The following is a 14451-nucleotide window of genomic DNA, read 5'->3' as shown; positions in this document are numbered from 1 at the left end:
AGGGGAAGGAAGGAAGCCACAGCGCTCCCCGGTCTCGGGCTGCTTCTCCCCTCCAGCGCTCTCCTGCCTGCGCGCTCCGAGGCGGCGGTGGCGGCACCGAGCGCTCCTCGCTGGGGACTCGGCGCTCGAGCAGGGAGCAGCGAGGACCTCTTTGATGCGGCTTCCTGTGCCTGCTGGAGTTAGGATGCCAGGGTGGTTGATTCCCACCTACTGAGCCCGGAGTTTCCTCCTCGGCCCTGGGAAGGGCTTGCAGCGGCGGCGGCAGTAGCAGACAGAACAGCAGGCTCTCCTCTCCGAGGGGGGGCGTCGAAGCGCCCGCGCCGGGCTCCCGCCCTCACCCTCCGGCGCTCCTGCGGCCCCAAGCCGCCACCCCGGTGCCTGCCTCCTTCCTCTTCTCGCCGAGAGGCGCCCCTGGGATCGGACCCGCGCGCCCCGGATGCTGGGGCTGCCCCGGCGCGCCTCCCTCCTGGCGCGACGCGCTGAGTGAACCGGAGGGCGCCCGCGCTTGCCCCAGGAGGGGCCCCCTAACCTCGGGACCCCGCGCCGGACCCGCCGGGTAGACGACGATGTCCGCTCAGCCCCCGGCTGTGACGCGCTCCACGCAGCGGGGGGAAGGCGGCCGGCCACAGCCCGCCGAGCCCTAGGTGCACAAAGCCCGCGCCCGCCGCCCGGCCTCGGCGCCCGCCGACGACTTTGCCGCCTGCTCCGCGGCTCTTTGTCTCCGTTTGGGGCGGGCGCCCGACTCTGGGATTTCGGTGTGAGAGCGGGCTGGGGGGGCCGGGGGCGAGCTCTCGGTTTCCCGGCCGCCCCCCGCTCGGGCTTGGCTCCCCCCTCCCCCGCATCTCGCCTGCCCGGGTTCTCGGCGCTTCCACGCTCTCGGAATCACGACCCCTCCCTGCCATGTATCCGCAAGGCAGACATCCGGTGAGTAATTGCAATTCGGTTTATTTAAGCATCTGTCATGGCAGGGTAAACGAGGCAGTTTATCTGGCACCTCCATTTTGCTTGTTGCTACCTTTATAGTGTGTGCGTGTGTGTGCGCGCGCGCGCTCACACAAAGGGGATGGGATGGGGGGGAGCCGTTACGAGAGGAGGTTAATTCCGCCCTAATGGCGTGGGGGGCTGCCAGTGGTCCTGGGGAACTGTTTTCACGCTGTCCCCCGCCCCCTCGCCTAAGTCTCGCAACTCACTCGTTGTGTCTCCCCCGCCCCAAAAGGGAATGGGAGCTCCTTCGTGAAAGGGATGGGAGCCCCGCGGCCAATAGGGAGAGGTTAGCCCCCCCTTCCCCCCCCCCCCCACCCCGTCGGGGAGCTGAGAAACTTGCTGGAAAGGTTCTGGGCTGTGAGGGCGGCTCCTATGGGGGGGGGGAGGTGCGGGGGGAAAACGGGGAAAGCCAGTGAGGGGTCTGGGCAGCTTGGAGCCGGGTCTGACGCCCCCGCCCCTCCGCTGTCTTGTCCTCGCCGGCTTCAGGCTCCCCATCAACCCGGGCAGCCGGGATTTAAATTCACGGTGGCTGAGTCTTGTGACAGGATCAAAGACGAATTCCAGTTCCTGCAAGCTCAATATCACAGGTAAGGCCGGTGGGGGCCGCCCCGGGGCTGGCGGGGCGGGGGCGTCTCCGCCGCAGCTCCTGCCACCACCCCTAGGGGATCGAGCGGGCTCCAGACCCCGGGGCGGCTGGGCAGTCCGGGCCTCCTCCTTTTGTTTCCCCTTTCCGAGCGCGGCGCCTTAACCCTTTGCTGCCGGCAGCCTCCCGGCTCCCTGCGCCGCCCCCAGGGTGAGGGGTCGGGGCGCGAGCCGGCTCGCTCCGGGTTCTGGGGGTCGCGAGCTAGCGTCTGGGTCCCGCCCCCCCGCGGCCCGGATAAGTCCACTCTCTCGGCCGCGGGAAGTTTCAAGTTGTTTCACTCCATCTCCGCGTGTCGGGGATCCAAGCTCCCCTCCGCCCGAGGCTGCGGGATAAGGGGGTCCCCCCGGGGGGCGGTGTCAGGAAAGTGACTCCCAGAGGCCCTTGGGTTGGGGCCTCGGAGGAGGCTGTGCAGGCGCCAAGTCTGAGCCGGCTCCTTCTGCCCTCGCAGCCTCAAAGTGGAATACGACAAGCTGGCGAACGAGAAGACGGAGATGCAGCGCCATTATGTGATGGTGAGAGGCCGGGGCGGCGTGGGCCTGGGGAGCCTGGAGCCGGGTCCCCTGACCGGCCTCCGCTGGGCAGCCCCGGAGCGGGTGTAATCCGAGTGTAACCTCTGACCCTTCACCAGCCTCCCTTAGCCCGGCCACTTGGAGGAGGGTGGGTGAGAGGAGGAGCAGAAAGAGAAACCCAAACCCCAGGCCAGGCACTTGTGCACTTCCTTTGTGCCCCATTAATTTGTGTTTTGAAGGTTCCCCAGAGGGCTGGTTGTCTTATCTTGGCTAGTAAGATAGGATTGGATCAGCCTATGTCAGGGTTGGATAAAAATCTCTCTTAGAGATCTCCTGGGAGTGTTTGAAAACTTCATTGCTTTGCAGCCCTGGGATCTAGCCAGAGTGGGACGTAAGGCCCCTCCGCCTACCCCCTTTCTTCCCGGGGGTTTCTGACAGTGGAGGAGCCTTTTAGAGGCTTTTGCCTCCACTGTACACTCAGGGACCCCCCAACTGAGAACCTCAGTGTGTAGACGTCCGCCCTTTCCCCAGTGTCTGTTCCAGCAAGTTTAAATCTTCTGTTGGTGAGGAAGGCTCCGGAGGTCCTTAAGTGAGGCTCCCTCCACTGCTTTCCACATAAGAGGCCTTCGACACATTGCTAAATAACTCTCAAAGGACGAGAGGGTCCCAGTGTACACATGATTCCTTGTTGAACGAGAACCTTGTATAAACAGGATATATGGCACAGGCAGGGCTGGCGGGAGGGAGGGCCCCGCTCTTCATAATACTTTGCACATAGGATGTTCTGTTGCAATGAGAACAGCACTCATGAGCCGGTCTTCAGCTCTGCAACCCCTTTATAGCTGGCTTTGGGCTTTGACTTAAACTCCTTTAGCAAATGTATCATAAAAGTACCATTTGGCCAAAACCTTCCCCAAAGCTGATTGTGGAACACAAACAGGCTTCGGTGTCGTGCATTAACGGCAGTTCTTTTTACTTGTAGTACTACGAGATGTCCTATGGATTGAACATTGAAATGCACAAGCAGGTAAGTGCTTTAACATATATGACTAGTTTTAAAATTTTTACCTAATACACAGATTTTTTACAATGGTTCCTCCAAATGAGCCTCGTTCTTCTGTTCCTCCTCCTCCTCCTTGAAGAGTGAACGGATCCAGCCCTTGACATTCGGGGTTTGAGGCTTGGCTGATTTCTTGGACATGTTGAGCTTCTAGCGTCCGAGCTTGTGAAGTTTGTCCTGGTGTTGGATCTTGGTGGAGGAGGAAGGAGCAAAAGAAAACTTGTCCCTTCAGGATCTACTTTACAAACTCCTGAAACCCAGAGATAGCTGGCTGCTACCTGTTTTAATGTAAAATTTTCAAGAGGAAAGGCAGGAGGGTTTGTGTGTGTGTGTGTGTGTGTGTGTGTGTGTGTGTGTATGTGTACAAAAATATGATGTTCTGCCTTGATGAGATTAAACTTCAAGAGTCTTAAAAGCCAGGCTGAGCTGTCAAAATTTAAGGGAACAAGCCACCAACCGCTTCAAAATATAAAGCCAGAATGAAATACAACCCAATGCCTTATGTATATGAGGCAATTTTTTCATCTCCATCTTAATGTGAAGGCGGCCACAGTCTTTCCCATTTTTCAGAGAAGGAAGATGAAGCCGAGAGGTGAAGTAACAAGCCTGGGGCAGCCTAACCAGGACTTCTGAGATGGCTGGGGGTTGAGCTCAGCTTTGAAATCCTGAAGTCAAACCAGTTTAGCTAGTGTGGTAGCGTGTGATGGATATGTAAACTACCCCGTACTGTCACTCACTCTTCTAATAACAGTATACCTCAAACCAGGCAAATACAAACACCTTTATCTTGGTGCATATCAGTAACTCATCCTGGGTGCTGGGCTGGGCTGTGGGAGAGGCCTGTTTGTGTATTTGTGTTCCGAGAGGCCGCCTATAATTTGGCTTGGCCAGCGATTAGCATTGACTTGGCAAGGAGAAATGGCGCAGGCCGGTTGTTCTCTTTAACAATTGGTGTTCTTGAAATCCCAGAAGACTGTTGACTCATTCTAGTCTTTGGTGACTGTGCTTTGAATGGATTTTCTGCTCTAAATGAACAGTGGTTTACAAGGTTTAAATTTCGCTCTTTAAGGGGGCAGGACCCAGGGCAGGTGAGAAGGGCAGGTGACCTCTGGAATGCTTGTAGATTCCTGTCTGCCCACTCCAGTGGCTTCGCAGAGAGTCTTTGGAATCTAGTTTCCTTTCCCCTCCTGGAGGGAACCCCAGTGTGGGGTGAAGGGCAGCCAGAAAGGGACCTGAGTTTGTTGAGGAATCTGGGGAGGCACATGAAGGCTACCAGGTTTTTACTTCTTGACCCACGGGAATTGTAAACAGACACCACTTTGTAAGTAAAGATGTTTCTCCTTGGGAGTCTGGGCTAGAGACTGCCCAACTTCAGGTGGAACTGACTGGGTCTGACTGGTCCAGTAAGAATGTGTGCAGTGCAACCGGGGTCCCAGGTGTTCAAGGGCCTTGGGCTGTTATGCAGGATGCAACCTCATCCCTTTCTCCACCCCCTCTTTTTTTGTCCTCAGCGCTTGGTATCTTGGGTGTGTTTAAACAGGGTAATTGCACCCAGGTTTAAAAGTTATAGCAGCCGTTCTTCTAAGAGCTTCGTAATTAAGGTGTAATATGTCGTTGCATGTTGAGGTCTGCATGGGTGGTGTTCCCCGTGTCTGTGAGTGGATGGTTCTTTGGCACAAAGGATCCACCTTGGCTGGTGGAGCGAAGCTGTTCCTGGAGTCCTGGGGACACTCTGAACCCGGGAAGAGTTATTCACCTTCCTAGCACGTTCAGTGGTGGGGTTTGCATAAGGAGCAGCTGTGTGCATCTGGGACTTCTGGCCAGTCCCCAAACCAGGTTCTTAGGGGGAGAATGCCTGAGGTTTGGCGACATGGTCTCATTTAATCCTGTCAGCTGCCAGAGGCAGATAGATGTATTCTTTGCCCTCTTTCTGTAGGAGAGGAAACTGAGGCTTCAGGGAGGCGAGGAGGGCAGACCTAGGACTCAAATCTGGGCCTCTGGCTTCTAAACAGTACTTTACCCTGTTTGCCACTCACCTTTGCCTTCCAGCCTCAGCTCCCACTTGCTTCCCAGCAGGAGTGTTCCGTGCTCTGAGTTCAGGGCCTTTGCCGGTTTTATGGCAATCTCTGAGTTGGGTGAAATCGCCCGGTGGCTGTGTAGGAACAGAGAGGCGAGGAGGTGAAGAAACCCTGCACTGAGAAATGCAGCCCTGACCTCCTGAGGCTGGCCACTCCCTAGGCGTGCAAGGGTTCTGCAGAAGAAAACCGGCCACTAATTGTAGTGTGGGTCTTGGGTGCATTTGGCGGATGGTGGTTAGGCCTGAGCAAACAAGTTTATCAGCTGACCTGTTTAGCGGTTGACTGGTGTTTTATCTGCACACACAATCAAGTGACTGGAGTGCTTGAATTATTCATGCAGTGTCCTGCCCTCTAGACTTGACTGTTCGTGTGATTACATCTGCCTGGAACAAACAGGCTGGATTCTTCATCTTGAAGCTGGGGGCGGGGACTGTCTGTACTTTTATATAATGGATGCTCTCCAGAGCTAGCACCTTGGGGACTGTGGCAGTCCTCAGCCTGCGCTCCCGCTCTCTCTTTCTTTCCCTCTCTTTCTCTCTCTCTCTCTCTCTCTTACCAGCACCCCCACATATTTTTTTCAAAAGCCTTTTGCTGGCTCTATGGGAAATGCCTATTAGTTGGGAACCTCAGGTTCTACCAGATGGGCCTGAGTATTGACAGAGGGCAGCTGATGAGGTGCGTCCAGCCCGTTTTTATTTTACCGAGGGGTTAAACTCACTGTGGCTGGCTCCTCTCCTAGCTGTTTCTCTGTCTCCCTCTCCATTCTTTTTCCAAGCTGTCAGATCCCAGAGAAGCAGTAAATGGTTTCTCCTCCCCTCCCTCCCTAATTGTGGCAAAGCAGAGGTTACAGCATCATGGGCCTGGCCCGAGATTTCAAGAGGTCACCCACCTCCTCCAAGCCTCAACTTCCAGGCAGGATGTCAAGGGTGATTCAGCAAGGCCTGGGAGGCGATGATGGCTGGCCAGCTCGTCAGTTTCCATCTTGTTCCCGCAGAGGCTGAAGCTCTCCAGTGTCAGCCACAAATCACCAGCGTAGAAACAAGCACTCCAGAGCAATCGTAGTGCATTGGGTTTGAGGCACTGATGCTCTGAGAAGCTGGGGCAGGCTGTCTTTTCACCCCCCTGCTGGTGAGCGCTAAGGTTTTTGGAAGAGCACCAGAGGCCTTTTGATTTGGGGACAGTGTCATGCCCCCACTTTCCTGTCACCAAGCAACACTTCTTCTAACTTTCTGTTCTAACTGGGAGAGCCCTTTGGCATCTCCTGCAGACCTTTCATGTCACAGATGAGGAAACTGAGGCCCAGGGAGGGGAGCTGAGGTATCCAGTCCCATGTTAGCAGAGGAACTGCCGCTGCCACTTTTCCTCCTGACCCCAGGTCTCTTAGCAAAACTCAAGAAATGAAGAGCGCTTATTTACTAACTAATAGCACTCTGTGTCTTTAATTATGGTTGCTTCTTTCTGTGTTATCTCAGGAGGCTAAGGCCACAAACCTGGCAACACCAAAGTCCCCCATTTCTGGTTGTATAACCATATCAGATGAATCATCTTTGCCCGCCCAGGGTCCTCTTCTGAACCGCTAGCTATTTGCACAACTAATGATTCAGTGCGCCTAGTAATAAACACAACGCATAACTAGCAATCCTGGAGGTGAGGGTCACAGGTAAGGTAAAGTGATAAAACCTGTGACTCTTTCATCTAAGGATGGGGGTGGCCATGAACATGGCTGAAGAGGGAGATGGGACATCTTCATCTGTCATTGCCCTTCTCTGGGTCCTCATACCTACATAAAAAGGGGCTTGGGCTGGAAGACCTCTAGGGATAACATCTTGAAGTTTTGTGGCCGCTGTGAAGGTGTGGGTGGCCAGAGAGGGCCAGCAGGTGGTGAGGTTACCAAAATCCTGCCCAGGAATCAAGTCTGTCTTGGTGAGGAGAAGGTGGAACACTCAAATTGAAGGGGACGTGGGTCTTCATACTAGGGCAGTGCCTATTTGTGTGGCATCTGAGTCGAGCTAAGAAAAAAACTTTTGAGTATCATTTATTTTGGTCAGAATGCTGGCATCCAGGAACTGCTCTACGCCCTGATTTCCTTCTTTCTTGCCTTGTCGCTTTTCTCCGGAACAGTCTCTCCTCTAGTCATGCTCGCCTGGGGTGCCTGCCTTGCTCCACTTTGGGGTCCACCAAGCTCCAAGCTCCCATCACCCTGTCCTGTCCACCTAGGAGGAGCCTGCCTCCCAGGCCCCCAAGACTGCATCTCACACCAGCCTTCTTGGGACCCCCTCTTCCTTCTTGCTGATGGAGTTGTCAGAGTGAGGGTCTGTGTGCTTTCCTGGCGCTTTTCCTTCTCATCCATTTGATCACTGAAATGACCTGGGAGATGGGCACATGGTCCCTGTGTTTACCCTCCAACCAAGGAAACTGGTCCTGGATGGGGACCTGGCTCCTTATTGAAGACTTTCCATGAATCCTGCTGGACCAGGAGCTCCTGGAGGGCACGGAGCTCTTCTTTCTGTCTGTGGCTTCCTCCTTCCCCAGCTCAGACAGGAAGGGTCTAGCCTAGGTCAGAGGCCCTTTGTTTCCTTTTTTGTTGTAGGAATGAGTCAGCCAAGGGATGAATTCCCTTTTCCTTCCTGCGCAGGGGGGAAAATGTTTTTCCATCCCGTTTGTACAAAATCCTGGGATGCCAGGGGCAAAAAGATGATCCAGGCTAGACATCAGTGGGGTGCCCTGCTGCCATCTGCATGCAGGAGGTCCTCCTACACCCCCATAGCTGGGGGGCAAGCCCCTCTGCTCAGAACTCCTACGTGCACTTAGCACATAATGGGTGCTAAGTAAACAGGTTGCTTTTCCTTTGCTCAGAATTACTGGGCTGTCAGAGGGTGTGAGTGAGATGGGGGTTGTTCGTTGCGGGCTGGCCGCCGGCTCTGCAGGCTTCCTCCTGCTTCTTCCTACCGCTCACCATCCAGTTTCTCCATCAGTCAAATGAGGGGGTTGGACTGATCCCCCAAACGATTATTAGGGGCCTAGGATGTGCCGGGTGTGGTCTGGGGCTTGTTCCACAGACACCCTTCCCTCCACGGGGGAGTCGGGCATCTAAATAAGTCATTGCAATGCAGTGAAGTAAGTGCTAACGGGGCCAGTGTCACAGGAGGAGCCCCCGGGGACAGAAGGGCTCATCCTTCCTGGGAAAGGGGAGTCGGGTCAGAGAAGACTACACCGAAGGGCTGTTACTTGAGCTGCGTCTTAAAGGGAGGGCCGCATTCGTTAGGCAGGAGCCGCCAGTGGAGGCTCCTCCAGGGGTGGCAGCAACAGTGCTTGGAAAGGCAGCCAGGTGTGTCCCGGAAGCCACAAATCCACAAGTCTTGGGAACGGGGCGGGGAGCGGGGGACTCCACTTGGGGCAGGAGGTGAGGTGGTGACATGTTGCAGCCAAGTGATCTCCAAGGCCTCTCTGCTCTCACACTTGCCGCTCTGTGGCTCTTCGGTCCCCAGATGGCTCTCCAGGGCTGGCCCAAGTCCATCTGCCGGGCCGGGGCGGGGGGCCGCTTCCTGCAGTCTGTGGCCTGCTTCCCCACCGTCATCTGCTGGTTTGAACTTTACTCCCCAAAGTGGCATTGTCGTCTTGCTCATATTGGTAATTCTGTAATGACTGGTTATGACCCGCCCCCTCCCCCATATTTAATTCTCATCAGCCCAGCTCTCCACTTTGCTATTAATGATAGCAGCCAGCAAAATAGCTTTCAACATGCCATTGACAGTCTGGTTTAAGAGAGCACTTGAACTAGTGCTAGACAGCTGAAAGCACCCATAATTGTGTACCAGAGTGAGAACTGCGCACTCAAGGGCCTTGTTTTTATATGCTTAAAGGGACAATATCTTGTTTTCAAGATCACAGCCAAGATGCTTTCTCTCCCCTTCTCTCTTTGCTTTTCTCCCTTGGCTTTTGCTTTTCTCTTGCCTTTCAAAATAAATGTTCCTTCTCAGGTTGAGGCTAAGGAGAAACTTAGGGAAGGGGGGGTGGAATTTCCTGCTGCCACAGAACTAAGGGTTGGTGCCGCCCCCAAGGGTCTTCTGGAGGAGATAATGGGGGAGTTGCAATTCTCCCCAGCGGTGATGTTGAGTTCTTTTGTTTGCTAGGGATGTTGCACGGTGAGCATGTGGGTGGAGCGAGCAGGCTTCCAAACTGTCACCTTGTCACCGTGGATGTGCAGGCAGAGGCCATCTGACGGGGGAGGGGTCAGCCTTTGGGGAGTCAGATCAGGGACCTCGAAGTCCCTCAAATCGGATTCCAGGAGGCCGTTCTTCTGCAGAGGCCCCTCCGGAAATCGTGAGGATGGGGAGGTCAGGGACTTGCCTTCTTCAGGGGAGGTTCATCCCAGCTTGGGATGAGCCAGGGGACCCATTTCCTCAGCCCTGAAGATTCTGCCTGAGAACAAAGACCTCCCTCCCCTTCACCCCAGTGATGTCACGACTTTGAAGGTTCAACAACCTTTTAGGAAGAGGCTCCCTTCACTCGCTGTCACCAAAACTTCCCCTGACCAGTTGCGTCCTTTGAAGGGTGAAGGAAGAACCAAGTTCCCAGGAGTGGGGCTGAGATTCCAGGGAAGCCCCTTTGGGGTTGAGTCTGGCTGTGCCCATTGCCCTGTCCTCTCAGAGGCACCCGGTTTCATTCACCCGCCACGTGAGTGACACAGGCGGGGTGTGGGGCAGCTGCCGCCATCCCCAGATAATCCCAAGGGAAAGCCTTTATCAAGGATAGAGCGAAAATTTGATCTACCAAATATTGTAGATGATAATAATAGAGCCTTTCGTATTTCTGTAGCACTTGATTGTTTGCAGAGCAGATTAGACATTTGCATCTTAGAAACCTAAACTCACAGGCATTTGGGTCCAGGACACACACACACCAGGAGAAAAGCATCAGAGCCTGGCACGAAAGGCCTGGCGTGTGAAGATGACCTGTATACTTCAGGGTGCCACAGGGCTGTGTTCTTTTCTTTATTTTTATTTTTTTATTATTATTTTTTCTTGCTGTACGCGGGCCTCTCACTGTTGTGGCCTCTCCCGTTGCGGAGCACAGGCTCCGGACGCGCAGGCTCAGCGGCCATGGCTCACGGGCCCAGCCACTCTGCGGCATATGGGATCTTCCCAGACCGGGGCACGAACCCGCGTCGGCAGGTGGACTCTCAACCACTGCGCCACCAGGGAAGCCCGCGGGGCTGTGTTCTTAAACTGGGGCTTGGTTTGGGAGGGGAGGAGAGCAGAGCGGTGTGGAGGCTCTGAGCGCCCTGAGGGACGAGACCATTCTGCATTCACAGAGGCCCCTGAGCCCGTACTGGGTGCACGGTGTGCATTTTGTGGGGGACTCCGGGACTGTATGTTCCAGTTTGGGGGTCTTCCTTACCCTGTATAGCGTCACGGACCTTCTGGGAAGGATACCAGGCATTCTCAGGTTTCTGAGAGAGGCCTGTGGTTGCGAAAGTCGTGCTGGTAGGAAGAAATATGTGTCATAAACCTGTATTGTAACGTGCCTTTGATAGGCTTAACCATTTTTTCCCCCGTCTCACATGACAGGACAGTTGAAATGTGAGAGGGGCAGAAAGGGAGGGGGGTGAGGAACGAGATAATTGGGGAAAGATGATAAAGCAGAGATATGCGGGGGTGGGGTGGGGGGGATAAGGAATGGGGAAGCACCAGGGAAAGCATGCTGAATTTGGCTTACAGGAGCACCTGAGTAGCAGGAAGCAAGGGTTAATGGCTTGGAGGTAAATTAGTAAATGATGCCTGTCATGCCTTAGCTATCTGTTTGGGCCTGGAGTTCCAAGTGTTGGGGCCTTATCTCATTGCCCTTTTAAATCCTTGATAACCATTGTTCACAGCTCTTCGACTTTTTTTTTCTCCTTAATTCCGAATGAGAACTTTTTAGTTTGTACTGGGAGGCTACATCTTCCCTCAAACGCAGGAAGAGTTCTTTCCACCAGTTCTGCAACCTGGGGGCAGGGCAGGGGACTCTTCCTGCCTGGTTGGCTGGGGAGGTTTCGGTTTTAGACTCCTACACCACCCAGCCAATAGGTGAGGACTATGTGACAAAGGGCTGGAAGAGGAAGGGCCCCTACCCAGTCCCCAAACACTTCTCAAGGGAGGGCCCTCAACAGATCCATCCTGCTCCTGGTCTGAAACTGAGCATCCTGGCAGGAACGTGCTTTGTGAACCAGTGGTGATATCTGCTAGGGTGGAGCGGGGCAGTTTAGTGTGTCTGGGGGGCAAGGGATGGGAGGCAATCCTCCAGCTGAGGTGCGAGCTGGGTACGCGGACTATCAGACTTCCTGCCCGGGGAGAGGTCGGGCAGACTCATGGGCCTTGGAGAAGCTGCAGGTGATACCAAATGGTCTGGAATGGGAAGAGAGTACCCATGAGATCGGGCAGTTGGAGGTAGGGAGCGGGCCAGGGCTGATCAGTCAGTGGGTGCTTTAGCCTCTTCTTAAACCCTTACTCTGAGAAGAGAAGGGGGCCCTTCCTCAGAGATCCCTTACCCGTGGAGGGTGCTGCAGTCCAGTGCTCATCTTGCTTTGCCTAAGAGCAGAAGTCCTAGGGCAAGACTCCTGAGTAGTTGAGGTTGATGGCCCCATCTCCTAGGACCTCACACTTTATCCCAGAGAAACGGTATTCCCGTAAAGCCAGCCCGAAACGAGGAGAAGCATTAGAGCCCCCAAAGAGCTGCCCTCCCCCCGCCCCAGTTCTCCCACTGTTGGCTTGACGCTGGTCTCTGTGTCACCTGGCACTTGTGTGTGGCACCGGGGAGCCTGGCCTGCAGGAACTCCTTAAGGTGGCGGTGGTGGGGTGTGTGCGTGGATGGTCTTCTCTCTTAGCCTTTTCCAGTTTCTCTCTAATCTCTTACCTGGTTCTCACCCCACTTCTCAAGGGATCTCCACCTGGCTCTCCCTCGCTATCCCCCTGACTAGGTCCCTGTCTTAATCCCCCTCTGGTGCTGTAGGAACGTTGGGCATTTCCCAGGCCTCCAGGTGGTGGGTCTTTGATAAACCCTTTTTCATGAAGGTGCCAGTGGAATCAGAAGCCAGTTGGTTCTCGAAGGGGTATCCTGGGAAGTTAGGTGCAGAGCCCAGGAGCCGGGAGATGGCCTGTCCTGGTGGCTAGGAGACAGGCTTGGAAGTCATACAAACTTAGTTTTGAGTCCTAGATTAGGATCTACTGGCTGTGTGACTTGGGACAGGCCATTTCTCTCTGCGAACTGTAATTTGTAATGGGAATGATGAGAATGCCTACCTGTTAGAGTGGTACTGCCTGATAGAACTTTCTGCAGTTGTGGAAGTGTCTGTCTTATTGTCCAGTACGGTAGCCACCAGCCACATGGGGCTGTTGAGCCTTGGAATGTGGCTACTGTGACCAAGGAACTGAGTTTCAAACTGAACTTTGATTAACGTTAGCTAGCCACGCATGGCCGGTGGCTTCATGTATTGGACTGTGCAGTTATAGAGCGTGTTTTGAGGATAACGTGAAATGATGCATATTAACTGCTTAGCACAGTACCTCCCTTGTGTGTGGAGAGACCTCAACAGGGGATTCTCACAGCGGAACAGCCCCCAAAGTTGCCAAGGCCTCAGAGAGCGAGGACCAGCTCCTTGGTGTTGCACATGTAACACTTCCCAGAGCCCTTTCTCCTTTGTGACTTGTTGGCTCCACATGCCAGCCCCACAGTGTGGACACCAGGAGCCCCACCTAACAGTAGGAACACTGACGTTTCAAGAGGTTAAGTGACCCGATTGCAGTCTCACTGTGGACCAGGGGCGGATTCAGAACTGGAAACTCAGCTTGTTTCACTTGGACCAGTAATCTTTATCCAGAGGCCACATGAAGGTGTGGTCTCCTGTGGTCTCCACGCTGGCCCACCCTCAGACCCACCTGTACATCAAGGCTTTGATTCCAGTGTTGGGAAGTCCTCAGACAAAGCTTTTTAAGAATTCAGTGAAACGTGAGTGTCAGTGACGTGTAGACTGAGGTTTCTCAACCTGGGCACCGTTGTCATTTGGAGGCCAGATAATTCTCTGTGGTGGGGCTGTCCTGGGCTTCCCGGGATATTGAGCAGCATCACTTGCCTTTACCTCCTAATTTCCAGTAGCACCACTTCAGTTGTGACACCCCAAAATGTCTCCAGACACTGCCAGTGTCCCTGGGGGAGCAAAATCTGCCCTGGTTTAGAACCCTTGATGAGGGGGAGGAATTCTGGCTCCCGAGCCATTGTCTTGCTGTGTGACCTGGGGCAGCTGGGCCCTCTCTGGGCCTCATTTTCTCCATCTGTGAAATGAGATGTTGAATGTGCTGGTGGTTTGGGAGGGGGCCAGTCTGAGAGGGAGCAGATCGTTTAAGCAAGTTTCTAAATAACTGATCTTGATTTTTATGGCCTATGAGATGCCACCATTTCTGCCATCCTTGTCTGGGGAAGAGAGGCCCCTCTGACCCTTTTAATCTAAGGAGGGGCCATGCTCTTGGGTTGTGAACTCAGTGGTGGGGTGGGTAAAAGGGGACTGTTCCTGCTCCTTCCCCGACACCTCATTTTCCCCTTCCCACCACCCAGGTTTCCCAGAGAGCCCCTGTCCTTAAAAAGTCATACCGCTGACCTTACAGGGAGACTCCCAAAATTTAACAAGCTGCCTCTGCAAGGGTAATGTGACTTTTACAGCCTGTTGAGGGGCAAAGGGAGATTTGCATAATGTTCCAAGGGGGATTAGGTGGCTGGGGGTTGCCATGGCAACGCCACAGGGATGAATTGAGAATTTTCCCTCCTGGCGGGAGTTGGCCTGTGGAGTCTGGGAAGGTGGGGGAGGGGCCGGGGGTTATCTGAGGGAAGGGAGGGAGGGATGGGGGGGTTGGTGGGGTCTGCCGCGCCTGGGATGAATGGGCAGTGTTGGGAGAAGCTGTAATCTGAAAAGGCTTTCCCTGTTCCATCTACACAAGCAAGCTCTTTGAGGGCCATTCCCTGGAGTGGGGGTGGGAGGCAAGCAGAGTTTAATGTGTTTGGGAGCCAAGAAATTAAAGTGAACAAATATTTAAAGATTATTGGATCTTGTTAACAGGAAGCCAGGTGGATGGAAACTGAGAGTCTGAGAAATGAAAGTCTCTGAGCCTTAGAGCCAGGGAGGGACTTGGCTGTCACCTTTCCAGG

At 54.3% G+C, this 14451-nt stretch overlaps 1 protein-coding gene across 6 annotated transcripts in view; it reads left to right on the top strand.

Annotated features, from left to right (window-relative positions):
• Positions 1-900: 900 nt before the first annotated feature.
• Positions 901-14451, top strand: part of TLE3 (TLE family member 3, transcriptional corepressor) — a gene marked incomplete at its 5' end in the record, with an annotated part of 47737 nt that continues 34186 nt past the window's right edge. For all 6 annotated transcript variants that reach the window (XM_079698998.1, XM_079698996.1, XM_079698993.1 and 3 more), the window contains 4 exons: positions 901-924; positions 1471-1571; positions 2076-2139; positions 3119-3163. In XM_079698998.1, the coding sequence (XP_079555124.1) occupies positions 901-924; positions 1471-1571; positions 2076-2139; positions 3119-3163 (234 nt within the window). The remainder of the gene's footprint in view (positions 925-1470; positions 1572-2075; positions 2140-3118; positions 3164-14451) is intronic.

The sequence above is a fragment of the Hyperoodon ampullatus genome (genome assembly GCF_949752795.1).
Source record: "Hyperoodon ampullatus genome assembly, chromosome: 3".
NCBI lineage: Eukaryota > Metazoa > Chordata > Mammalia > Artiodactyla > Ziphiidae > Hyperoodon > Hyperoodon ampullatus.
The sequence above is the reverse complement of the archived record's forward strand: the minus strand, read 5'-3'. Positions and strand labels throughout refer to the sequence as shown.